We start from the raw sequence: 25,997 nt of genomic DNA on the forward strand, positions 1-25,997 counted from the left end.
CGCGACCCCGCCCCCGCCCCGTCCGGAAGAGGCAGCGCGGCTCGGCGCGCTCCTCGACGTTCGTTTGTTCCAATGTCCCGGCGTCCGCATGTCCCCACTGTCCGTGTGTCCCAATATCCCCATATCCCGGTGTCCGCATGTCCCGGTGTCCCCATGTCCTGTTGTCCGTGTGTCCCGCTCAGAGCCCGTCCATCAGTGCCAGCAGGTCCTCGCCCTTCTCGGCGCTGGCCGGGCGCGGCTCCGCCACCTCCAGCTCGCCCAGGATGCGGGAGAGCTCCGCCCGCCGCCCCGGCTCCTGCGGGACAGACACCGCACTCAGCCGCCGCCCGTGCCCCCAACCGCGGCCGCGACTGCGCTGGGCTGGGACCTGCCCTTTTAACACCCAAGTCGGCTAAAACTTGCTCTGGTGTTTTTCAGGATTCAAATTTTCTTAGTGAATATTCACCAGTTCCACTGTCTCGACAGAAAATTTGCCATTGCTTAGTTACAAGCTTAAGTGAACTGGGGAAAAAATGTATTTTTAAGTCCCTACTCTGGGTGAAATATGGTCCTTAGCAAGGCTGGGATGGTGAGAACCAGTGATGTGAAACATGTTGCATACCTGTGTGGCTTCAATGTTGATAACCTTGTAAGACAACTCCTCTGGTCTGGTCTGTGCAGCGTGTCTTGATTAAAAACATGAAATGAGTGGTTAATCCCATGAAGATGTATAAGGAAATGATAAAAATCAGACTTAATGAGGCTTCTGTAAGCACAAATGATGCTCACAGGGTGTGATAGGATGGGGCTTGAAGTAGCCTCGTCTATAGAAGGTGTCCCTTCCCATGACAGGGAAGAATTAGAGGACCCTTAAGGTCCTTTCCAACCCAAACCATTCTGGACTTCGATAAAGTTTGGAGTATGCCTCTGTTCCTACTCGGCAAATTAATGTATTCACCCGTTTGGAGGCTTCTCCCTGCCCTAGATATTTTTGTTAAGTGTAGAAGAACTGGAATATTTCTGTAGCAGAGATGAAAAGCAGATAGAAACATCCTGCTAAAATGGCTGAAGGGATGTTTCTATCCAGTGGCACTGGGAGCATGGCTGCATCACAGGAAACATCCTGGAGCAGGAGAACAATGTGCTGGTCTGACCCTAAAGCTGTTCAGGACCAGCTTTGGCCTCCAGGGCTCCCCACAGGCAACCCAAACCCAAACCATGAAGGACTCCAGCGTACTCTTCCTCCTCATCAGTTGTGAACAAGTTCAGCCGAAATCCTGTCTCACCACCAGTGGGTTTCTGGATGTCCAAATCTCCCAGCAACCGGGCCAGAAAGTTCAGCTCTTCTTTAGCAAGAGGGTTGGGGGCTATGTTCTCCTGCAGGAAACAACAGGGGGTCTGGTGGACAATTACCTGAAAGACTGGGGCTGCAAGGAGCTTTGGTATTCCATGTATGTCCTTCATATATTTCTGATATTCCATACACGTCCTTCAGAGGGATATAGACACATTTCCCTGTTGTTCCTGGGACAGACTGCAGATTACCAAGTAATCACCAGCTCAATACTAGAAATGGTTGCTTGAATTTATAGACTCAGCACAAGATACTTTTCCAGCTAAACTGGACAGATGAAAAATCTCTAAAGTCAACTTTCTGTTTTCTGAGGAGATTAAAATGGAAGCAAGCACATCCTTGCATGAGCGTGTGGTTTCTTTGGGAAAATGTGCCTTTCTCCTGGCTTCAAAGGACTGGGGCTCTGAGAACAACAGAAAAGCTTACCTGAACTTATCCCATATCTAGAAACTAAGAATTTGGCCAGTTTAAGCAGTGACAGGAACAGGACAACACTGACCTTTGCCTGGGATGCCAGGTTTTTGGATGATCCTGACATGTGTGTCTCCACTGGCCGGGTCATGCTGTACCTAGAGGGAAAACACACAAAGAACAGCTTGTTCTGGGATGAGGTACAGCAACCAGAGGGAGCAGCACAGGATGCAGAATTTAGAGATATTTTTTTGAAGAGTGAACAATTGCAATGAGAAGTTAAAGCTCAGTGTGGTGCAATACTGAGGCACTAAGATGTGTGAGGGACAAAGTTGTGAGAAGGAATAGATCTCAGAAGGATGGAAAATGTACATTAAGGCAAACATGGAGAACAGAAAGGATTTTTTGACTGTGGTTACATTAAATCACATTTCACATAAGGTGCAGCACCAGGTGAGAACACTCTTTCCTCAGTTCCACTGTGGACATAAATCAAAATTTTGCTGTTTTCTGCAGCTCTTTATACACTGTTCATACATGTCCTGGTGCAGGACAGCACCTTGTAACAAACTCAACCTGATAATTAATAGCAAAAGAGGCCAAAACCATACCAGGCTGAAGATGTGCTTCTGAACAATCCATCAGATTTGGTTCAAGTTTCTACACAGAACAAAAATTACTTACATATTTGTTCCAAGTCTGAGGACTCTGTCTCCATAAAGCTCAAAAGATCCTTCCCTTTGTGGAGTAACGTAATTCCCATCAGTGGTGAACTCAGTCCTTCTAACTTCCACTCCTTTGTGATTGAATATCCTTAAAAATGAGCCATTATTGAAACGTTTAGTAGTTTCAGTCCTGATTTTAGTACCTAATTCCTCTGCTTTCTGCATGAGGGGAATAAAACTCCATTCTGTACATTGCTAAATACCTCTGTTATGGGATAAATTACTAACAGCTAATTCACTGGGATAGAAAACTCCAAAAGCAGCTCAGCATTTCATTGCTGTGTGACTTAGTCCCAAATTCTGCCCTTTAAATAGTATTTACTGGAGGTTCAGCCATCCATGCAACAGGAATGGCAATTTGAGCTGGATTCCTGAGCCTTCTGGAATGAAATGCTCTTCCCTGAGCAGCCCTGCACATGGCACCAGCTCACCTGATGAGCCCTGGCACCTCTGTGCCCCACGGGACAGGCCCCGAGATTGGCAGCACGAAGCGACCGTTTGAGTTTTGCACTTTATCCTTCAGGAAGATGGAGACCTGCAAAATGAAATCACAAACATCACACCCTGGGGAAATCCTCTACGGACCTTCCCATCCAAATTCCCTGAAATCTGAGCTTAAACCTCTCTGCCTACAGTGGGGAAGGTCTCCTAGAGCTCTTGATGTGTGTATAGGGATGTATTTACAAAGCCAGTGATGTGGAATTATGGTCCAGAGGATGGGCACACTGATCTAACATGAAAAAAATTAAATTAAAAACTACATCCTGTTTGTGCACATGAGTGTGACCAATTTGTTTAGAGAACATCAAGACTTCATGCTCAGGTTTCCTATCAAGTTTCTTCTAAAAGGAAAAATGGATTTATCAATCAGCAAATCACACTCGTAGAGATTCCTTTCGTCATAATATTGTAGAATTAATCAGAAGTATTGCAGTATATGTGCTCAGTTTATGAAATTTGAGTGCAATTACAAGCACATCAAGATGACTGAAAAGCACAAGCAACAAACCCATACCTGCAGTGTTTATAAGAAAATCCCTTTGTATTCCAGCCCCAAACTCCCTGTCATTCTCCCTGCCTAATTGGATTGGGCTCTTACCCTGATGTGCATATCTTGGAAGAAAATGAGAAGTGTTTGCCTGATGAGCTGGAATTCGCCATCAGAGAGACAGCTGTAGGTCTGGAAAAGGAAAATCATCATGCAAGGGTTTACAGGTGTTCCATATCCCACTCAGGGAAAGAGGGAACAAGTACAGCTGAATATTCTGATCTGCTTGCAGGGGGAGCAGAGATGCTCTAAGGGGGCTGCTGGTCATTATCAGTAATTATTGTCTGTGACTGAAAGTCTGATTTAATTTCTGCTGAAATCAGTGGAGACTTAAATCAGGCTGAATAAGCAATACATTGATTTAAACTGGGCCAGTAGAAAAATACCACTTAACTCACAGCCCTCTCCAATGTAGTAATCCATCTCTGAAGAGGTAAAAAACCCATAAAATCAAACCACAGCGTGTCCCACCCTTTTTCGGAGGATTCTTACCTCAATCAGCTGCCGGAAGGTCTCATCCACCTGGTTTAGAATGCCAGGGGAGTCGGAGATGAAATCCTTGATGGCATCCAGGTGGTTGAATGTGACCAGCAGAATGTCCCTGGGCCGAGGGCACAGCAGCACTTGGTATTTGAAGGCCATAGTCATGAGGTCGTAGAGCTGCAAAGGAACACAGGAATGTTGGTCCTATTACAGAGGAAACCTCCTAGGTAGGCATGGAGAAAGGGATTAAGTCAGGCCAGCACCTGCCTGTGGGCCTGTGGCACAAGGAACCATTTTAGCTTCATTTCCTGAAAAAACAAGATCTCTGCAGTGCCATCCCCAGCCTCCCTGCTGGGTCTCCAATGTCACCAGTGCTCAGTGAGGTCACACCTCGAGTGCTGGGTCGAGTTCTCGGCCTCTCAGTGCAAGAGAGACATTGAGGGGCTGGAGTGTGTCCAGAGAATGGAACAGAGCTGGGGAAGGGGCTGGAGCACCTAAAGCAGCTGAGAGGGCTCAGCCAAGAGAAAAGGAGGCTTGGGGGGACCTTCTGGCTCTGCACAACTCCCTGACAGGAGGGGACAGCTTGGCGGGGGGGTCGGACTCTGCTCCCCCAGAACAGGGACAGGAGGAGAGGGAACAGCCTCAGGCTGTGCCAGGGGAGGGTCAGATTGGACATCAGGAGGAATTTCTGCGTGGAAATGTTGATTAAACATTGGAAAGGGCTGTCCAGGGATGTGGTGAAGTCCCCATCCCTGGAGGTGTCCAAGGAATGACTAGATGTGGCACTCAGTGCTCTGGGCTGGGTGACAAGCTGGGAACTGGGCACAGGTTGGACTCGATGCTTTTGGAGAGCTTTTCCAACCTCACTGATTCTGTGAATTTCAGCAGCCCTGACACCTGGGTAGAGAGCTCTCTGGTAATCCCATTCCTACCATTTTTTCTTAAATTGGCTGTGGATACACAGTTTGCGGGCAGTAACTCTAACACCTGCAGCTGCAAGACAGTGGGTGTCAGTACAGAAATACAGACATTTATCCACACCCATATACCAAATATGTGTATCTTTTTATATGAATATATACTGAAACACCTGATAAATTTAAGGAATGCTTGGTGAACTTGTTCAAATCAAACATTTAGATGTTCAAGCAGAAAAACTCAGTTCTGAAGCAGCTGACACCACCATGGATTTTCTTGGCTGAGAATCATTTTCACAAGGAAATCTGTTCCAAAACGGTAAAGCCACAGGTTAATTATTGCAACAGAAACTGGTGAAGGGCAGCTGGGGAGTGCAGCAGAGGCAGGCTGGGCAGCAGGACTGTTACCTTGTCCATGCTGGCCTGGTTCAGTCTCATGATGGAGGCATGAGCCAGCCGGTCATACACGGTGCGCAGGGCTTTCTTGGAATACAGATCCTGGGGCTTGAACAGCTCCTCCATGAATTTTTTGTTGAACATGGTGGTGATGATGTCGTTCATAACTGCAAAGACAAATAAACTCTGTGGTTTGCTGCAGAACAGCACGTTCCTGGTCCATCCCAGCTGCAACAGTCACACTGGGGTTACCTGTGCAGAGCAGGGACAGAGCACATCAGGAGAGGGGGAACAGCACCTCTGGATCCAGCACTGCCTCACTCCCATCTGGGCTGAGCCAGCTGGTGTCCCCCAGGGCACAAATGCCACCTGAGCTGCAGGCAGCAGTCCCTGCTTCCCCATGGGAATAAGGCTGGCTTTGTTGCCCTGGTTTAACAGCTATGGCTGGCACTTTTCACTTTGAAATATTGTTGCTTGTAGGCTGCTCTGATGTGTTATTATCTAAAAAAGCTGCAGTTTTGCTTTCTAAGGAGAGTGTTTTGCACTGTGGCAAATCTTTGCAGATTGCAGCTGCCTGACTGTGCCTTGACACCATCAGTCTATTTTTTAACTTCTCAACAGAAGCTCCTGCAGGGCTCTCTGTAATCTTTATTCTAAGCAGATTAATACTGGCAGGTATTTAATAGAGCATTTATATCCCTGGGATCTATATCAACATTCAAGGCTCTCACAGCTGAAACATCTGCCGGCCCTAAAGTTTCAAATGCTGAATTCCAAGCTTCCTTACTTGTGGTTCATTTTTTATGTGCAAATTTAGCCATTTTTATTTTTACTGTTATTACTGAGGAGTTCTTAGAATTCAGAAGTGCTGAGTGTGAGGGCTGTGCTCTTGTTATTGAGCTTTTAATGCAAACAAGATGGAAAACATTGTGCAGTGGTTCAAACAGATGCAGCATCTGAGCTTTTGTGCTGGATCTGCCCCTTTTATTATCTCCCTGATACACTCTTAAGAGTTATCATCAATAAACATTTTTTCCTCTATTAAAAAAAAAGTAAAATGAATACATCAGGTCACAGATTACTGTCTAAGTGTGGAATTTCCTAAGCACTTGACTTTTAGGAAGCTCATAATGCCAAACAGTTATTGTAGATTAGAAAAATAACAGCAATAATAATAATAATAAATAAGAAAAGGAGAAAAAATGAACATACAGAGAGTTGTAGTGACTGATGGTTTAAATTATTGCCCTTATGATTCCCTGGAGGGGTCACACACCTGGCTTTTCACACCTGTCATACACCAAGAGACAAAATAAAGGTAATTTCCCTGTAATTTCATCTCTTCCTAGAGGATAAACTCCCTGGGGGTCTGCTGGGAGCCTGGGCAGGGAGAGCTCTGCTCCCAGGAGCAGAGACCTCCTGAAGTGACTGCCTCCTCTCTAAACCTGCTGGTCACAGGTTCCTGGTGCACTGGTCACACAGCTCAGCAGCTCCTGTGCTACACCTGACAGGGCTCCCTAGTCCTGGTTTAAACACCCCAAAACCACAGACAGATCTCAGCTCCTGAGCAGTCTGGACTAGGAATACACCTAATAACAAAGGGGAAAAAAGTCCCTCCTTTCTCCCTTCCTTTCAAATAAAATGACCATAAAACAATCCCTACTTGCAATATCAGACAGAAATCCCCTGGTTTTCATGGAGAAAATAAAATATATTAGTACTAGTAGATATTAGTATCTAGTTAATTTTGCAGGGAATCAATAATGACAAAATAAGAACTTCTGCTTCATACTGCTATTAAGGAAAATATTTTTAAGCTGCTTGTGTGTGCTGCCCACACAGACTTCTCCTGTCTTTGGAGAGTCACAAACAACCCAAACCACCAGGAGACAGACACCTCCCTGTACACTGATTTTTCAACAGAATCGAAGGTCTGTGTGAACCACAGACATAAATTATCTTCTGAAATTAAAACCTCTTGTGTGGGCTATAAAAAGAACTAAGAAAGATATTAAAAAAAAAAAATCACAGTAAAGGGCAAATTGATAATAAATCTCTCACATGTTTGATAATGACACAGCAGAGGTCTCAGCGGGGCCCTGGAGTGGCCATGGCAGGTGACACAGGAGCATTAACCCAGGAACATGGCACAAGCAACACAGAAAAAGCAAGTGAGCAGAGAGGGGAGGTCATCAAATGGGATGAGAGAAGGGAAACCAGTATAGCCAGTGCGATGGACAGGACTGAAGCTGGGGGTGACGGTAGCTTTGGCCTCCCCATGCCATGTCTCTGGTGACAGACAGTATGTGTCACTGGCTTGGCTGGGATGCATGACACTGGAGCCACACCTGGGTGATGCTGGTGGTTCCTGGAGGATGTTTGGGGCAGCAGAAGGAACATTCTGAGTTCTGGTCAATCACCTTGCGTGCCCCAGGTTCGTGGTTCCTCAGGGAACCTTGTCACAACTCCATCAGTGACAGCCCCAGGTGGTGACTCCAGGAGTCTCCTGAGATCCCCTGGGGCACTGAGAACAGGCAAAGTATTCTCCCTCAAAGGAGAATTGATGGGTCTGGGATCTGCCCTTGAGCCAGCCCTGGCTCACTACATCACAGCTCTGGGCAGCTCCTCATCATTTTGGATGGGATGGAATCTGTTCCTGGACTTCTGAGTTAAAGGCTAGGAAAAGGGTGTGCTTGGAAACAGGATGTAATGGTAAGAAAAAAGCTGGGGAAAACTCCGTGACATCACCATTTACCTTCAGTAAATATTAAAACATACCAATGATGCTTAAACACAAATCATAACCTTGACCCCTCTTAAAAAAGGGCTGCTCAGAAGGACCCTGTAAGTTCTGCTCATGCTCACCGAGCAAAAACCTAAGATTCAACACATTAATTTCCTCATTCCTTAGCACAGCCTGTGCTGGAGGTTCCTGTTCCAGGGCAGATTCCAGTGGGAAACATGTCCACACCTCAGCTGCTCCCCTGCAGCACCCCAGGGCTCAATCCCACCCTCAGGATCCCTCCAGTCAGGATGAGCTTGGCTGAGGTATGGGCACCTGTTCCTTTGGGATCACTGCCAGGTGTAACCACCAGCACAAGTGGGTAAAGCAGCTGGGATGGGAATGCCTTCAATCATCCCTGGAGTTCACCTGTCCAAACCCTGAGCAATGAATTAGAGAAAACCTTAGAAAAATTGAATATACCAAATATTCCTGCATTTAAGAAAAAAAACAACCTGCACAATGCTCACATAATTGCATGCTTGCATGAAAACAGTGGTAAAGAGACACAAATACCATTTTTTGCAGGCAAGACCACCAGGATAAAAAGTTTTGATCCATTTATAGGCTTGGTTAAATTAAAAACTGATTTTTGAGGCCATATGATTTTAATATATGGTCTGTTTTTTCACTGATTTACAGTCAAAAGAGCATTTAAGGACCAGATGAAAATTATTGTTCATTTGTGACACTGACTGAAGGCTGCAGGAACAGCCTCAGGTGTTTAGGCACGATGAGCCCCAGGTGTGCACGTGGGGTTGGACTGGTGCATGCAGCCAGCAGTTACTGTACCTCGTTTCCTGTCCACATCTGTCCATTCATCTACACGAAGCATATAAAACAAAACAGCAGTTCAAGATGTAAGAACAAGAGTTGCAAGGAAAAGAAATAGAAAGAAATAAACTTTTTTTTTAAAAAAGCTAACAAATGGATTTTGTCTCATCACCATTCAGCACTGAATGAGAACCTCATCCTCCCCTTGGATAAAATCCTGCTGCTTCAGTGCACATCAAATTTTACCCTTTGCATGAGCTTAGGTAGGTTTCAGCTGTATTTTGCACTTACAAGTAACCAACATTTGAGTGAAAAGCTTTAAGCATCAACAAACACCTCAGTGTGGATGAACCACATCTCAGTGAAATCAACATACAATTTTTTGGAAGAAAAAAAAAATCCATGTGTGGACAAACTAAAACAGTCCAATTCTCCTGCTGAGATACTCCATCAAGATTTAATCGAGCTAAAATCCTAAATTTGTCCCTGTATGAACAGCAGTAAACTTCTGTCAGATCATTCCCTCATCAGGACACACATGAATAATAACAAATTGTCCCTCACAAACAATACAATAATTACACAGTGAACCCTTTGTGGTTAGCACTTCATAAAGGACGGGCAGAAGGGATAACAATACCAAGCTCATATCAAGTTGGTTTTTTAATAAAACACACCAGTGTCGTTCCGATTGGGAACGGCTGGAAGGAACGACACAGACTCTCAGGGAGTCAGAACAAGAGGATCCTTTAGTTTATTGCTTGCAGGCCTGCTTTATAGACAGATACGTGGAAAGTACAGAAAGGAAACTCTTATTGGTTAGTAAACTGCTACATTACCATCATTGGTCAGTGGGGTACACCACCCCCCTGACTTTCTCCTGCAAGGAAAACAAGGAACACATAACAACACCTGCAAGGTTGTTTTGTGTCCCTGAGGATTGTTTTAATTCTTTCCCAGACTACTTTCTCAGGACCAGCCTGAGAAGCTCTGCAGCCTGTAATATGTACAGGCACTGTCAGAATTTAGCATCCATACACCAGAGCTTCCCGAGGCACATTCCCCATCCCCTGACACAGAGTGCAAGGACTTGTAAAGCAAAGCTTTAATTTGAAGTGGTAAATCCAGAGGTGCTTGGCTGTGAGCTGGAGTTTCATGCCCCACATGAAGGCATGAGGCTCTGTTTGTACAAGGATTTTGGCCAAATAAGATTGTAGAAAAGCCAGACAAGATTTTCAGAAGCCGTATTTGTATTTGAACTTCACACAACTACACGTGTTGCGTCTGCACAAGATTTACATATTTATTCCTGGAAGCTCCTTCCCATTGCAAAACAACCTGGTCTGCCCCAAAAGTCCAGGACCTGGGCTGACATAACCAAATCCTGAGTTGAGTCCAAAAGAGCATTTCTGAAGCTTTAACCCCCGAGTTGAGCACAGAAACACTGACATGGACTCTACTTTATCCTTCTGTGTGAGAACCTCCCAAACCAACCTCAGCAACACCTTTGTGCTGTTCTTATCACATGAACTTCACCAAGCTGATCAACCCAACGGGCTGCACTTCCCAGTGGAGACCACAAAACACAGATGAGTTGATTTCTGTGATAATTAACAGTGGGAACTACTGCGATGGAGCCCTGAAATGGGGGCAAGGGAACTCCTGGTCAGACTGATGCTGTCAATTCGCAGCATCCTCTGGTGACAGCACAGCATGCCCCTGTGTGTCCCGGTGCAACAAGTGACAGAAGGAGAGGACACAAAGCTGCGCCAAGGGAAGCTTTTTTGTATTTTTTTCTCATAGAGAAAAAAATTCTTCACTGAAAGAGTGACTGGGCAATGGAATCGTCTGCCCAGGGAGGTGGTGGAGTCACCGTCTATAAAAAGCCTGGACGTGACACTCAGTGACATGATTTTGTTGATGAGGAGGTGTTAGGTCATAGGTTGGACTTGATGATCTCAAAGGTCTTTTCCAACCTCGTTCATTGTGTGATTCTGTGGCAATCCCGGGAACCGACAAGCCGGGGGGAGCAGCCCGAGCCGCGATCGGGGAGGGGGGAGCGGGAGCAGAGCCCTGCCCGGGGACACCGCAGCGGCTCCCCGGGCGCTCCGCAGGCACCGGGAGCGGAGGGAGGCGTGCCCGGCCCCCGCCCGCCGCTCACCTTTGCGCGCCTTCTCTCCAGGGATGCTCTGGGCGCGCAGCCGCTGGTCCAGGATATAGAGCATCTCCCCGCCCAGGTTCAGGAACAGCAGCGGCAGCGTCCGCGCCGACATGGTCTCAGCACGGCTCCGGTGCCCGGCACGGCCCAGGGACAGCCCCGCTCCAGCAGGCCGGGCCGCCGCCGCCGCCGTTGCCGGGCAGCCGCGGGGCCAATCCGGGAGTGCCGTCTTGGCCGGCCGAGCCGCGCACGCGCATCGGCTGCGTCTGAGTGTGCCTTCATCATCCCTGTTGTACCATCATCGTCATCCCTGTGTGCCTTCATCATCCCTAGCTGTGTGTCATCATCCCATCCTGACCCATGTGCACGTCATCCCTGTCTGTGTGTGGAGCATCCCAATTCATGTGCGCATTGTCCCAGTCCCTGTGTGGATCATCCCATGGCACAGGCATGGCCCCAGCAGAAAAAGAATGGTTTGGGTTAGAAGGGACCTTAAAGCCCAGCCAGTTCCACCCCCTGCCATGGGCAGGGACATCTCCCACTATCCCAGGTTGCTCCAAGCCCCATCCAACCTGGCCTTGAGCAATGGGACAGCCACAGCTTCTCTGGGCAACCTGTGCCAGGGCCTCTCCATCCTCACAGGGAAGAATTTATTCATAACATTCAATCTATATGTCTTAAGTTTCACATTTTAAGAAAATGTAACAGTGCAAACCTCTGGACTGGCTGTGCTGACAGGACACAGGCAGCACTTGAGCTGTTCCCACTAACAGAGCTGCAAGTTAATGCTGGAATGGGGGGGGTCCTCTCACAGACCAACCTGCCCAGCACTTGGCCTGAAATTAAACTTCTAAACCATTTAAACCACCCACTGCCCTTCCCAGGTGCTCAGAATGGCACAGACCACACCACATACGCATAAGCAAAGAGGCTTGAGGTCTTTGGGCAGGTGTTTATTGTCAGCCTGGCTGTGCCACTACACAGGCGTCCCCTCCTGTGCCTGCTTCTCCTGCACCTGCTTTTCCTGCTGTTCCCGTGCAGTCCTTGCTCTTGCCTGCCTCTCTTTCCTCTGCTTCCGTCTCTCAGCTGCTTTCAGCTTCTGCTTCTCCTGGTACACCTGCAGAAGTAGGAGAGAGATAAAGCTGCCTGCAGAGCTGCTCCCCAGGCTGTCTGCGGCAGGCAGAGTGGTTCCAGCAAGAGCCAGATCAAATCCTCCCTCTGTGCCTTCCTTGCTCCAGGCAACTATCTGAGGTTATTCTGTTACAGCCACCCAGCCAATCACTGAATCATTCAGTTGGAAAAGGCTTCTGAGATGACAGAATCAAACCTGATCCCCACCTTGTCAACCAGACCAGAGCACAGAGTGCTATGTCCAGTCATTCCTTGGACACCTTTGGGTCCAGTCCTTTGGTTATAATTAAATTTGACTGAAATTCAGAATTTACAAACCTAAGACGTGTCCAGCTTTTCATTCTGCTCAGTTATTCCAAGATCTACTGCATACAGCAGTTACACTCATCTATTCTGAGCAAATCAGGGCAGACAGTGGGTGCACCCACGTCTCTGTTCCAAACTGCCATCAAATTATCTCACATGTCAGTTCCCATACCAGGATTTGGGAAAAAAGGTTTGAATAATAAATTTAATTATTTCAATGGTTTGAATTTTTGAGCAAACCAGTGGCCCAACCTTGTGGACATGATTTTCTAAGTCTGAGAGAGTTTTCAGCCTGTCAATGGCTGATCTGTTCCCAAGGGAAAGTTTCTTGAGAACATTTCTCCCTCAAGGACTGTTTTTTGTAAATAGGTTTTTGGTTCCCAAAACAATATTGTACAGCTGTGTTAAGTGTTTTGTCTTGTCCCACCAATGGGATGAGAGAGGTGTTGTTCCCTTTACCAATCATGTTAAACCTGTATTGGAACACCTTCTAAAAGGGACTGAAAAACCCTGAAATAAGCCCTTCTGATAATACCTCTGCCTGCTGTAACTGAATCCATGCTCCTATCTCGTGTCTAACACAACCTGAAGTACCTGAGTACAGCATGTGTCAGTGCCCATGACACCAATGTCCCCATGGAGCTCTTGGCTGAGCTCAGGCAGCTCTCTACAGACAGGATCAAAGTCCAAAGTCCTCTGGTTTAAGAGGACTTGGCTATCAGTCACTTCTAACTTGTAGTGAGGGTGTTTTTCCCTGTCCAGCCTGCTCCATACCTTGATGCATAAAGCCTTCTTGACCAGCCAGCGCTTGGTGACATGGCGGGTGTAGGGCTGGGGGGGGCTGTACTGGATGCCCAGCTGTTTGCAGGTGTTCTCAAAGGTGCCATAGTTGACCCGGCGCAGGTACCCCAGCATCTTCCTCCGCCGGTCCAGGTCCATCAGCATGAACCGGCGGTTACTTTTGTCCTGCAAAGCACCCAATGTTCACGCCACTGCAGGAAGATGGTCCTCCCATTCCAATAAATTAATGAGAACAGACCAGATCTGGGCTGAAAGTGAATGATCAAGTTAAGGACAGAGTCTTAGGACAACTTCTGTTGGCAGATGCTGCTAGTACATCAGGTCAGCACAAGCTGATCCAAGGAGATATAATTTACTTTGCACTGGAATTGCTTTCTCCCTTCCATGGCTGCACCTTCACCTTCCCAGAAGACAGTTTTCAGCTTGTGTACAGTTTCAGGCTGTGCCAAAGCTGCAGGGAATATCTTCTGGCTAAATCCTGCTTCTCTTGAAGTGTGCTGCTTCAGAATAACACAAGCATTTACCTCTGCTTTGTCAGAAATGAAATATGAAAATAATTTGTGACTTGGCTCTGACTGGTTGTTCTCTGCAAGGGGACAAGCATAGCCTGAGCAACACCAGTCAGGGCAATCCCTCACAGGAGACATCTCCCTGTCCTATATGAGTGATTTGTGTAAAGAACAGGCTTCAGCCAAGGAATTCCAAAAGGTCCAACTTCACTGCAACACTTGGCACAGCTTCTGGCTTGTAATAAAAAGGTCAATTCTATTCTCTTGTACCCTTCAAGTTTTCATGAGTAACAATTATGTACTTCTTTCAAATGCAGTTATCAATCCATTTCTCACCTTTTGTCCTTCATAAAGAATCTTTGGCATCTGTTTTATGTACATAAATTCAGTTGAGATGTCTCAAATTTGGGCCTGAACCCAGATAGTTGCAGGCAGGGGAGTGGGACATTCACACAGTGTTGCCCACCAAACATTTCCATGAGCAGAACAAGCACAGACTGCTCTTTGTTTATTACTGCAGCTGCATTCATTAATTAGTGAAAACTAAGTGGTAAAGACACATCTGCAGCAAGGAGAAATGGAGCTCAACTCTGCCCAAAGGAATCTGCTCAGCCATCTCAGCCATTTCCTCCACTACAGTAACAAACCAGAACACAGACCAGAGTCGGCCAGAATCCCAGCTGTGCCTGAGCCAGCAGCTCCCCACACTGGCACCAGGGAACAGCTGTAACTATTTTATAAACCTCTTTAGGAAAGCCATAATCCCCAGGATTAAAATCCTCTCATTATAAACTGAGCAAACCACCTGAGCAGCTGCTGTATGTAGGCTCAGATGCCCGAGTTACCTTGGGATGCCTCTGGAGGTGCTCCTCGAGTGTGCGTATCCTGGCAGTCAAAATAGCAACTGTAAAGGCCAGAGAGAGAAGCTGTGTGAGAGCAGCAGCTTTCCCAGGTGATCCAGGATCATCTGCTTTGCCTCAAGCTGCCAGCTGAGCACTGCAGCCCCTGCAGGTACCCACAGCAGGACAGCAGGGACTGCCCACGAAAAAACAGTGCCCACAGCAGCAAAACAAACACTGCCCACAGCAAACACTGCCCAAAGCAGCCCCTGCCCACAACACAGAGCACAACAAACAACACACAACTTGCACATCTGTGAGTGTTACGAGGCTGCTAAATTAGAAGGTAAGATTTTAGCAACACATCATATAAATTTATCTGTGAATTTATTCCTCTTGCACTCATTCAATTCCCAGTGATTTGACATTTATTTCAACTCCTGGGATTTAAGCTCTGGGGGAGCAGACAGCAATAAAAGTTTTTTTTTCCAAGGGCAGCAGCCAGGTCTTTGGGATTTTGGGCTCTAGAAGGAGGGGGTGGTGGCATCCTAAGGAACTGAAGGTCTTTACTGATGACAAAGGAGTTGTCAGTGTTGGTCAGTGCAACATGGCCTTTGTCCCTGCACTGTCCCCACTGTGCTTCAGCCACAGCTCTCTGATGCAGGGAAAAATCTGGGTTCCATGGCTGAATTTGGTTCATTCTGGTAACAGCTGCAGCTCAGTGCTTCATGTCACAGAAGCGCTACAAGCAGAATAATGCACACTGCCTTTGGAGTGTGGATGTGGAGAGGGAATTTGGAAGCACACCAGCGGCCTCTGCAACACCTCCAGACCTGGAGCAGTCCTGCAGGGCATCCTGCAGGCTACCTGCCTCTCAGCAGCACTCCTGGAGGAGATTCTCCTGAGTTATACAGCAAGCTGGAAGTGCTGGGGTGGGAACAGCTGAATAGCAGAGATGTTTCATCTGCCAACAATACCCTTCCCTTTTTTAACTTGCCTTGCACCTCAAAGGAGCCGTTGTCATTGGGAGACCTCCTGACCTTCTCCACCAGCTGCTGTATCTTTACCTTCATCTTCTCTTTCTGTGGGTCACAGAAAAGAGGTTGTCACTGTCCCAGAACACTGGAGGTTGGAGACAGCTCTCTTCCCAAACACCCAGACAAAGGCTTTGCAATTCAGACCTTTACTCAGGGCTTTTACATACTTTTAAGATGAAGTGGAAAGCATAGAGGAATGGCATAGAGATCTTTGTGCCACTTTCCTACCTGTTTGTTTTCTGGGCATATGGAAAGTAAAAACAACCTAAAGGACATCTGCTGTCCAGTGCAATGGTTTCTGGAACAAAGGGATCAGCCACAAGCAGCATCAGAACAGCTCAGTGCCCTGTCACCCCTGAATACTGTCTTCTCTCATTTTAATATGCAATTGTTACCACTTTAGTGCGATAAATTTCAAGAGCAAACCAGACTTACCACTGTATTTCATCACCCCATATTTACAGTCACTTAAAAATACAATAACTGAAAGATATTTAACAACACAGACAAGTCTCACATGAAGGTGTTCATTAAATCTATTTTTTTCCAAGCAAGCAGAATGACACTGACCTGACTTGCCATTTCCAGGGACAGCAGCCGTTTCACTACATCATCCACACTGCAAGGAGATGGAAAATTAGCTTATAAACCAGGAACAAGTCTATTTAACAACAGAAATGAACTCAGGTTCTTGGAACATACTTGCTTTTCTCAGCTTTAATTTACTCTACAAATTTACAGGGACTCTCCTCCCTTCCCAAACCTGGCAGCCATGAACCAGTGCTCACTTTCCTAAGCAAAATCATGGCTCAGATTACAGGAGTATTGAGTAGTTTTGCTGCAAAAATATTTAAGACTGGTTCCTTCAGAGAGCAGTGAAAAGTCACAGTCAAACCACTGGGGGCCCTCCCTGCACCACACACAAGCAGCTCTGCATCAGAGCACAGCAGTGCTGAGCCCCAGAGCCCAAATTCAGCAGCAGCTGAATTCATGCTGAGTTTTTTAATGACACTCTCCATCACCTGAGTTCAAGACAGGCACAGATTATTTGCAAGATAACTGTTTCTAGTAAATCAAAGTTATTTTCTTTTTTATTTCTTATGGACTACAAAGCCCACAGAGGATGTGGGCAACCAGCACCTGATCTCACACGGAGTGAACAATCAAGCCCTGACCACTGTCTGTGTCTGAAAATTTGACTTTCAAACGGACTTTGCAATTTTTGTGCCCACAGAGCATTAATAATTAGTGAGCAGGTGACAGCTTCCACATACCATGGCTATATGTAAGATACAAACCCCTGGAAAGAGCAGCCATTCTCTCTCCCTGGTTTTACCTGTTCATTACTGGGAGATTGGCATAATCCTTCTTCAGCATGCTGGGAGGAAGGTCATCCAGATGGCTGGGGGTGTCTAGAAAGAGATAAACATTTGGGGAAGAGAAGGACAAAGTCAGAGCTCTGACCTTGCAAACCAGATCAGAGGAAACATGTTCTGAAAGAAACTGGCCATGTGCTCCAAATAAGAACTGAGCAGATCCAGCCAAGAGGGCGGGAACTGAGAGAAAAAAATAGGTTCAGTCTCTTCCCTTCAGCACTCTGGATTTAGAATTTGGTGTGCATATATTTACAACAACCCACTGAGCTCAGAGATCACAGAATACCAAAAGAATTTGTGTTGCAAGGGACCTTAAAACCCATCTGATTCCATTCCCTGCCATGGGCAGAACACTTCCCACCGTCTCAGGCTGCTCCAAGCCACATCCAGCCTGGCCTTGGACACTTCCAGGGATCCAGGGGCAGCCACAGCTTCTATGGGCACCCTGTGCCAGGGCCCCAACATCCTCACAGATCTCCTGCTACTGACAATTGTTCATTTCTCCACATTCAGGAGGAGGGGAATCTTCTGAGTAACTCCTGAGCTTGCAAGGAACTATTTCTGGAATGATTTCTGTGCCATGAGGGTATAGCTCTGAGCATGTCAACAGCAAAACATTTGCTCCTGTGGATCCTGACATACCTTTCTTCTTCTTTGTCACAGGTCTGGCATAGCCCCTGGCTGCCTGGAGCACAGGATAGCAGGCTGGATGGGAGAAACAGAAAGATAACAGATTTGTGTGCCCTTCTCCAGCTCTGTACACATCAAATACTTCTTGGTCTGCATAGGGTCAGAGCACTGAGACTTGGGGGTGATCAATGACCAGGCAGATCTTTAGTCCCAGAGGAGCGTGCGATAGTTCGGTCTTGCTCTCACATGGTGCTAGAAGAAACCAAGCTGCACTGCTTGAGAGCGAGCAAATGCCGAGGGTGGGGCAGCACAACAGACTGCACACACTGAGCAGAGTGTGAGAGCTCCCCCGGGCAAATGTATTCATTTAGAGGATTTAAACTGCTGAATTAACTGCTGAATTAACTCAATCTCATTAGGCAAGTGGAGGGGCTGCTCCGGACCACCCCGGTGTCAGAGCTCAGGGGTGGGGACAACCTTTGTCTGACTCAGCTCGGTACAGACGCGAATCTTCATCACCAGCCGGGACTTCGTTATTCTTTGACCTTTCAAGAACTCTTCCAGCTGCTCTCCCAGGGCCCTGCTGCTGGAATCAGGACCTGCTTCAGGCCATCCCCCTGTGCCTGGCTCGGCCACCCCCGCTCGCCCCCGCCGTTCCGAGGGGCCCCGGACTGCCCGCGCCCCCTTCCCAGCCGCACCGCGTGGACCTCCAAGGTCACCCGGCTCCCTGTCTGGTTTCAGGGGACACAGACCATGAGGCCGGTGTGTGGCCCCCTGAGTGGACCCTGGCCACCCCCGACCCCGAGACCGCCCCTTTCCCGCATCCTCAGCTCCCAACCCGGCCCCGGCCGCTCCCCAGTTCCTCCAGCGGGGTCCGCTTCCCTTTCCGCCCTCCCTCCCTGCGGCCTCCCGAGCCCGCGTGCCCCTCACCGGGCTCTGCCTTTCCCAGCACGGCGGCCCCGGCGCGGGCCGGCCCGGCCAGGCCGCGGCCCAGCAGCGCCAGCATAGCCCGCGCTCACTGACACGCCACCTAGGGCGCCGCCATCTTGCCCAGGCGCGTCAGCCGAGTGCCGAGACAGGGCGACGAAGCGAACGCCGAGCGCATCGCTAGCCACCCCGGATTCTGGTCCCCTCCCCGTCTTCGTCCCGGCCCCGGACCCTTCCCAGTCCGACTCCTGTCCCTGTCCAGGTCCCGTCCCCATCTCCATTATCTTCTCCGTCCCCGTATCGGTTTCGTCCCCTACCTGTCCCCGTCCTCGTTCTTGTCCTCGTCCTGGCCGCGATCCCAGTCCGATTCCCGTCTCGGTCCCATCCCTGTCCCTATCTCCATCCCTGTCTCGGTCCCGCCCCGGTCCTGCTCCTGTCCCGGGCCTGGTCCTGGTTCCCGTCCTATTCCCGTCCCCGTTCCCGGTCCCGGTTCCCGTCCTGTTCCCGGTCCCACTTCCCGTCCCCATCCCCATCCTCTTCCCGCAGAGGCGCCCGGGTTGTTCTCAGCACGTGCCCGTTTATTTCAGAGAGAGACGGTCGGTTCGGGACACACACACAGAGCGGGGTGGAGCCGGGAAGCGCCCTGGGGTGCGGCTGGAGCCCCGCGGGTGGCCCCGCATCCCGGGGCTCCCGCTGTCGGAGCCGGTGTCGCTGCCCGACTCCATCCCGCTCTAGTCCGCCCGGCACTCGTGCAGCTCCTCGGCCCCGCCGATGCGGAGCCCCTGCAGCAGCGGGAAGGTGGCGGGAGGCTCCTCGAGGAACTCCCAGTCCCCCGCGCCGCCGCCGCCGTCCCCGCGGCCTCGCAGGTTCTCGTAGAACCAGGGACCAGGCTCGGGAAGCAGCCGCTGCCCCCGGTACCCCGCGGCCCCCACCCGCGCGTACTGCACGGGCTCCTCGGGACCCTCCTGCCGCACGTAGGACCGGGGCAGCGCCGGCGGGGCGGCGGCCAGGGCGGGGTGTTCCTTTCCCGGTTCCCCTTCCAGCACAGTGACCGTGGAGATGCCAGCCGGGCCGGGCTCCCTCGAGACGAGGACCTGGAGCGGTTCCTGGGGACAAGCGGGAGGTCACTGCCAGTGCCATCTGCCCCTGCTGTCCCTCACAGGGGCCATGTGCTGGGTGGGGACTGGGAAGAGCCGTCCGGGCTCACCTGCGGCACTGCTGCCGGCACCCACTTGCCTAGGCTGCTGTTGGCGGGGTCGGGAACACTGGGCCAGAGCTGCTCCTTCATCCTGGGGACCACGGGGATGAGGGCACTCAGTGAGGTGGGCTGGAATGGTGGCCTCAGTGCTGGACTGGCTCCCACCAAGCTCCCGGCGAGATGTCAGCACCTCACAAGGGCCACCCTGTCCCACCAGCATCCCAGCCTGGGCTGGGGCTCTGCTACTTACCGCTCGTTCTTCTGGAAGCAGATGAGCAACACCATGAGCACAACAAAGACCAACCCCAGGGTCAGGAAGAGGAACTGGATCTCGGTGTCATCTGGGAAGCAGGACAGGGTCACAGGGAACTGCAGTGGGCACCTCCAGCTGTGCTATGCCACAAGGCCGGGGCAGGACTAGGGGCTGCAGGTCCCCTCCCACTTGCCCCCACCCTGGGTGGCTGCAGCCCTCACCCAGCACTTTGGTCACCAGGGTCAGGCTGGTGCTGTTGGTGCCGCCAGCAGCTGTGGATGCCATGATGTGCACCTTGTACAGGGTCGATGGCTTCAGGCCCCGGATGACAAAGGAACTGAGGGAAGTATTCACGGTGGCACCTGGGGAGACGTGGGGCTGTTGGTGCGGCAGAATCCCCCCACCTGTACAGCCCCTCAGGTCTCTGCTGGTGGGAAGCCCTGGGAAGGACCCATAAAACTCTCTGACCCTCTCTGAGAAGGACACAGGGGCTCCTGATATCACCACCCGGCACATTGAGATGGGACAGAGGGCAAGGTCAGTGGTCCTGCAGGCAGGACTCACTGGCCAGGTCGGTGATCCTGCTGGCCCAAAAGATCGTGTAGCTGGTGATGAAGCCGTTCTGCATGTCCACTGGCAGCGACTCCCAGTACAGCTCGGCCTCTGACTTGCTGATCCTCTTCAGGTGAAGCTTTGGGGCATGGGATGGTGCTGGAAAGAGCAGAACAAGGGGGGACCAAGTGCTGAGCAGAGCCACTGCCTCGGGTGGGGGGTCCCACTCCCAAGGTGTGGGAATCACAACCTGCCCATGCTGTAGGGGAGCTGAGAGCACATTCAGAGCTGAGACAAATCCAGCCCCCAAGCTGAGCTCTTTACTACAGCCCCTGCGTTAGGGGTACATGGGGAAAAGGTCGTTCCTCCTCTTGGAAGGGGCCAAGTCTTGGTGGTGGGGCACCCTTCCTACGTACCCTTCTGCTGGGAGTAGGCTGTGGTGTGCACAGGCACCCCCACAGTGCTCTCGTAGAGGGGGTACAGAGAGATGTTGTACCGCTGGAAAGGCTCGATGCCATCTACAATGGAGAGCAGAGGGGGCTGGGAGTTCAGGTCACTGGCTGCTGAGACCCCAGAGCTGCACCGCCCCTGCCCCACGACGCCAGCCTACCTACCCTAGGGGTGGATCCAGAGGAAGGAGGGAGGGTGGGGAGTGGGCTGGGGGCAGGGCTTGGTCCTGGTTTGGTCAGGATGGGTGCCAGCCCCCTGGGACAGCTGACCAGGGGGTCAGGACCCCCTGGCAGCCCCCACTTACCCTGGATAAGAGCTGTGGTGGCTGCCCTGTCATGCTCCATCTGCCAGCATGCGCTGCAGTGCCCAGGCTCTACTGTCACCCGCTGCCACTCCAGGACGTAGGCAGTCACTGGGACTAGCGGTGCCTCCCAGTGCACCCAGAGGCTGTGCTCGCCCCCGGGCACGGCCTGGAGCCCTGCCACGGGCTGACCTGCACGGGACAAGCAGCCGGGATGGTGGGAGAGGGGAGCACCTCTCCCACATCACCCCCTGTGCGCCCGGGTTTGCAGTCTGCCCTCTCCTTGCCCTGGCCGTGCATGCCATGGCAGCCTGCTCGGGAGAGTAGAGCCCCGGGGAACACGCGGAGGAGGTTTCGGGCACTGGCCTCACCTTTCCTCTCCAGGAGGATGACCTCGGTCGGTGCCGACTCGCCAGCGGTGTTGTAGGCTGAGAGATAGACCCTCCTGGTCCCCGCGGGCACCGAGAAGTTGCACTGGGTGTGGGTGGTGTTGCAGACGGTGGGGGGGTCCCTGCCCCTCCTCCGGGGGCTCAGGGTGACGCGGTAGCCCAGCACTCGCCCGTTGGCTTCCTGCTGCTGTGGGGCCTGGGTGCCGGCAGGGTGTGTGGGTGTCAGTCCCTGTGGGGATCTCAGGCTCCAGGGCAATGCCCCGGCAGTTCCCGTGCCCCCTGCCAGCCCCTGCTCACCTTCCAGCGCAGCTGCACCTCCAGCCGCCCCCCTGTCCCGGCCGGCTCAGCCCCCCACCATGCATCCAGCTTCCCTGTGGGGGCTGCAGTGGGAGCAGGATGGCAGAAGGTGAGAGGGGCCCGTGTGACTATGTCCCCAGCGCTCTGCTGTCTGTTTCCAGGGTTGTGCTGTGTGTCCCCAGCACCGTGTCATGTGTTCCCAGCACTGTGCCGTGTGTCCCCATGGCTGTGCTGTGTGTCCCCAGGGCTGTGCCGTGTGTCCCCAGCTCTGTGCCACCTGCTCAGGCAGAGGGGACCCCCTGGGTGACTGACACTCACCTTTCTCGTGGGTGGTGTAGCTCCTGCATGGGCTCCACTCACTCCAGTGAGCCAATGCCGATGCTGAATTCCGCCGGCACCGCATCTGGAAGTGGTACTGTGTGCCGAAGAGGAAGCCGCAGCGCTGTGTGGTGCTTGCCCGGCCACTGATGCCGGTGACCTGGTGGCAGCCGGAACAAGGGCTGTGCTGGCTCCTGCCTCAGGCAGGGGCTGGCCCTGGTGTGGGTGTGAGGGGACACCTTGCTGTCCCACTCACATGGGGACCCTTCCGCTCCCACTGCTTGGAGCAGAGGGAGGGTCCTGGCTCCTGCCTCATCAGCACTCACCAGGGCCCAGGCAGGGTCCTCGGGTGCCCGGTAACGCAGCTCACACTGCAGCTCCATGTGCTGTGTGCCCCATGCCAAATCCCAGGCCAGGGTGATGCAGTCGGTCTGGAAGGGGATAGACTGGATGCTCTGAAGGGTTGGGGGGTCCAGCTTGGCTGTGGGGAGAGCGGGGGAGAATTGGAGAGGTGTGTGGTGGGTAGCACCCAGAGCCACAACCTCACATGTGCCTGTTGTTCATGCCAGGAGCTGCAGCCAGGGTGCTGCAGCAAGAAATGGGGGGAAACCACCCCAAAACATTTAGGAGAATGTCTGGTGGCAAAGGACAGGAGCCTGTGTGTGCTCCTGCTTGGGAGGGAGTAATGCTTGTGAGCGCAACACTGGCACAGCTCTGCATTAATGCCTATGCAGAGAAAACAGATTCCATGGGGCTGCTGTCTGGAACACCCCACATTTGGGTCTGCTCAGGGGTGAGAGTGTGGCATAGCTGTGGGAAGGCTTAGCTGGCTCTTGGGCAGCCCTTCCCCAGCCCCAGATCAGGGAGGACCAGCATCTCCATCTGGGAAGGCTCCTTTTATAAATAGTTTATAGGCACTGGATCCATTATTAATAGACTGGCTGAATAAATGGGTAATTAATTGCTGCAGGAGCTGTGGAGTGCAGCAGGTCAACTGGCAGCTCATAACCCACCGTACGCGCTACTCGCTCTGTAATGTGGCACTGGCCCCGACTCATCCCGGCAGGACATTCATCATGGCACCTGCCCGTAAAATGTGACCTCAAGCCCAACGCGCTTTAATGTCACTTTAATAACCCTGTCACTGCTGACGAGCTTCCCTGGCCCCTGACCTCTGCACTGTCACTCACCCACGTCCATGGGATCGATGCAGAGATGCTCTGACTCGGCCGTGCCCAGGGCGTTGGTGGCAGACACCCAGATCTCCATTTGCCGGTACAGCTGCAGCAGCCGGCGTGGCACCGTGCAGTGGCTGTGCCCTCCTTGTGGGGTGCAGCCCGTCACCTCCTGGGCTCTGCTCCTGTGGTACACCGAGCAGTGGGCTCGGGGTCCCTCTGGCAGAGGATGAGGCTTGCTATGGGGTTTGGCAGGGGACCGTGGTTCTGGAACTTACCCTGTGCACTTCAGCACGATGCTGGTGGGGAGGTGGCTGTCGGTTCCCTGCTCCCATTGGCACGTCAGCCCGTAGTCACTGAGGTTCAGGACGCAGCTGAGGTTGAGGGGCTTCGCAGGAGGGTCTGGGGGAGAACAGCCGGGAAAGAGGCTGAGCAAGTGCCCGTCCCTGCTGGGGAGGAGGGTGACCTGTAGAGGCAGCAGACTTACAGCCCGCCCTGATCTCGGCCATGCCAACACGCTGCTTGGTTCCGTTCCACTCCACACAGCACCATAGCCTGGCCTGCGTGTGGTTGAACCGGGGCAGGGTGAGGTTGGACACCTCTGTGCCCCCTGGACCCTGGCGCTGGCTCCCAGTCACAAGCTTGTTGTCCAGCATCCATCTGATCCGGACCTTCCCCTGCTCCAACCCGCGGCAGAGCTCTCTCTGGACGGTGCAGGATGCCGTGACAGCCGAGCCCAGGGGCACAATGGGGGAGCCCACAGTCACCGAGGCACAGCCCAGCGTCCCTGCGGGCAGAAAAAACATGTCACATCCCTGGGCACAGCTGTAACAAAGCCATCTCCGCTCCTCAGCTCCCAGGCAGGACCTAAGGAGGAGCCTCTTCCCTTAGACGGGCCCCCCATGTGTGGAGAGGAAGAGCCGAGCGTTGGGTAAGCCACCGGCAAGTGCCAGGCCCTATCCTGCCCGCTCCTGCTATGCTGCCACTGTTCCTCCTGCCCCTGGCCCCAGGCAGCTCGGATGGGCGCAGGCTGCTGCGGATGTGTGGCTGTGGGACAAGACAGGAAGGACCGCACTCACCGCCCAGGTGGAGGAGCAGGAACAGGGAGAGCTGCAGCAGGAAGGGTGTCCCAGCACCGCACCCGGCCATGGTCTCCTCCGTGGCTTTGGCATCACCTGGAACGGAGAAAGCGGCTTGTCCTGGGGGTCGGCGACGGCTGGGGACGAGGTGGGCTGAAGGAGCCGGGATCCATTGTCACTGGCGCTTCCTGGAGCAGAATGTCCTTTCGCTGTCAGCGTCAGCCCTTCCCTCAGCCCTTCTGACACCTCCGCCCCCGGCTCGGCGCCCGCGCAGCCACAGCCGCCGGCGTGGGAAGCCCAGTGGAGAGACCCCGGGACGCGGGTCCTTCCACACCACCGTCACCGGCCCCGCACCCCATCCCGGGCACAGCACCCTGTGCCCGGCCGCAGGCACGGGCTGATTTTATCTCCACTATCTCCAGCCGCTGCCGGGCAGAGATTTGCGGTTTGAGGGCGGGTGAAGGCGGCGGAGGGCGATAAGCTGGGAGAGGGAAGCGAATGACCGACAGCAGCAGAGCGGGTCTGGCCGGAGCTGCGGTGTCCTGCCCGCGCCCCTCCCGAATGCCCCAGCTGCATCCCCCTCCTGCTGCTGGAATGGCCCTGGGAGCAGAGGCTGCCTCTGCCCCTGCCCGGATCCGCTGCCCTGGATGGGTCCCAGACTCGTTTGGGACCCAGGAGGGGCTGCCCACACTGTGCCCAGCTCCAGGTGCCCACAGCTCCTCACCCCCCAAGCCAACATCCAGAGGGAAGCACTCGAGTGTGGGAAGTGGGACAGCGGCCACCCCTGAGCACTTGGCACGTGCAGCTGTCTCAGGCAGGGGACAGGGCAGAGCAGCCACAGACCAGATGCTGCTCAGTGGGACCACGCACCCACCCCTACCTCACCTCCATCCCTACCTCGCCTCCATCCCTGCCTCTCCTCTGTGTCCGGTGTGTCCAGCTGCTGCTCACCGCCTGCTCCAGGCACGCAGCTCTGTGCTCAGCCTGTTTGCTAACATGCTGCTTTCCCCGTTAGTTCCTCAAAACCAGGGCCGTTAGTTGCTGTGACGCTCTGAAGAAGGTGATTGCAAAACACTTCCCTGAAGTCTGCGACCCCCTCGCTCGCCGTACACAGTAAAGCCCAGGGGTTGCGGACACTCCGAGCAGCACCCGGCCTCCACCCTGCCTGCTCCAGGGCTGGGCATGGCACAGCCGGGATGTGGCACTCAGTTCCTCACTGCAACTGCCCCGGGGCCACCGGGCTGGCCTGGGGGACATGGCAGAGGAACGTGGGCCGGTGAAGGTAGCGGGAAGCCATGGGCTAGGGAATGAGCAACTCAAGGGACAGGAGGCAAACGCAGCTGTGGCTGCCGGCGCACTGTGATGCCACCTGGGAGCAGCTCACATCCTCCAGCCTGTGTCC

General features: G+C 52.3%; 3 protein-coding genes across 12 annotated transcripts; all 3 read right to left on the bottom strand.

The window, feature by feature from the left end:
* Window positions 1–17: 17 nt before the first annotated feature.
* Window positions 18–11,226, bottom strand: OSCP1 (organic solute carrier partner 1). Of its 7 annotated transcripts, none has more exons than XM_015648995.3 (11): window positions 11,031–11,226; window positions 8,888–8,917; window positions 5,326–5,480; window positions 4,010–4,177; window positions 3,569–3,649; window positions 2,901–3,004; window positions 2,429–2,557; window positions 1,833–1,902; window positions 1,217–1,356; window positions 602–665; window positions 18–295 (listed from the first exon to the last, which is right to left on the bottom strand). In XM_015648995.3, exons 1-11 carry the CDS (start codon window positions 11,140–11,142, stop codon window positions 179–181), a joined length of 1,170 nt encoding a protein of 389 aa, XP_015504481.1. In that variant the 5' UTR covers window positions 11,143–11,226; the 3' UTR covers window positions 18–178. The 7 variants fall into 7 exon arrangements, with proteins under 7 accessions (XP_015504481.1, XP_015504486.1, XP_015504480.1 ...); XM_015649000.3 differs by having other exon boundaries at window positions 1,266–1,377; XM_015648994.3 differs by having other exon boundaries at window positions 1,217–1,377.
* A 733-nt stretch (window positions 11,227–11,959) lies between these two features.
* MRPS15 (mitochondrial ribosomal protein S15) lies at window positions 11,960–18,723 on the bottom strand. Of its 2 annotated transcripts, none has more exons than XM_015648985.2 (8): window positions 18,587–18,723; window positions 17,669–17,731; window positions 16,987–17,062; window positions 16,221–16,269; window positions 15,611–15,695; window positions 14,620–14,678; window positions 13,239–13,430; window positions 11,960–12,144 (listed from the first exon to the last, which is right to left on the bottom strand). In XM_015648985.2, the coding sequence occupies exons 1-8, from the start codon at window positions 18,660–18,662 to the stop codon at window positions 12,004–12,006; spliced, it is 741 nt and encodes a 246-aa protein (XP_015504471.1). In that variant the 5' UTR covers window positions 18,663–18,723; the 3' UTR covers window positions 11,960–12,003. The 2 variants fall into 2 exon arrangements, with proteins under 2 accessions (XP_015504471.1, XP_015504472.1); XM_015648986.3 differs by lacking the exon at window positions 18,587–18,723 and adding an exon at window positions 18,134–18,199.
* A 415-nt stretch (window positions 18,724–19,138) lies between these two features.
* On the bottom strand, window positions 19,139–25,696 carry CSF3R (colony stimulating factor 3 receptor). 3 transcript variants are annotated; one of them, XM_015649016.3, is made up of 16 exons: window positions 25,493–25,691; window positions 24,596–24,691; window positions 24,004–24,303; window positions 23,795–23,918; window positions 23,532–23,701; window positions 22,668–22,822; window positions 22,342–22,501; window positions 22,024–22,106; window positions 21,709–21,922; window positions 21,341–21,529; window positions 21,003–21,104; window positions 20,599–20,745; window positions 20,256–20,396; window positions 20,032–20,122; window positions 19,791–19,872; window positions 19,139–19,689 (listed from the first exon to the last, which is right to left on the bottom strand). In XM_015649016.3, the coding sequence occupies exons 2-16, from the start codon at window positions 24,663–24,665 to the stop codon at window positions 19,315–19,317; spliced, it is 2,403 nt and encodes an 800-aa protein (XP_015504502.1). In that variant the 5' UTR covers window positions 24,666–24,691; window positions 25,493–25,691; the 3' UTR covers window positions 19,139–19,314. The 3 variants fall into 3 exon arrangements, with proteins under 3 accessions (XP_015504502.1, XP_015504501.1, XP_015504504.1); XM_015649015.3 differs by having other exon boundaries at window positions 24,596–24,783; XM_015649018.3 differs by lacking the exon at window positions 21,003–21,104 and having other exon boundaries at window positions 24,596–24,783; window positions 25,493–25,696.
* Window positions 25,697–25,997: the final 301 nt, after the last annotated feature.

The sequence above is a fragment of the Parus major genome, chromosome 23, assembly GCF_001522545.3.
Source record: "Parus major isolate Abel chromosome 23, Parus_major1.1, whole genome shotgun sequence".
In the NCBI taxonomy this organism is placed as follows: Eukaryota; Metazoa; Chordata; class Aves; order Passeriformes; family Paridae; genus Parus; species Parus major.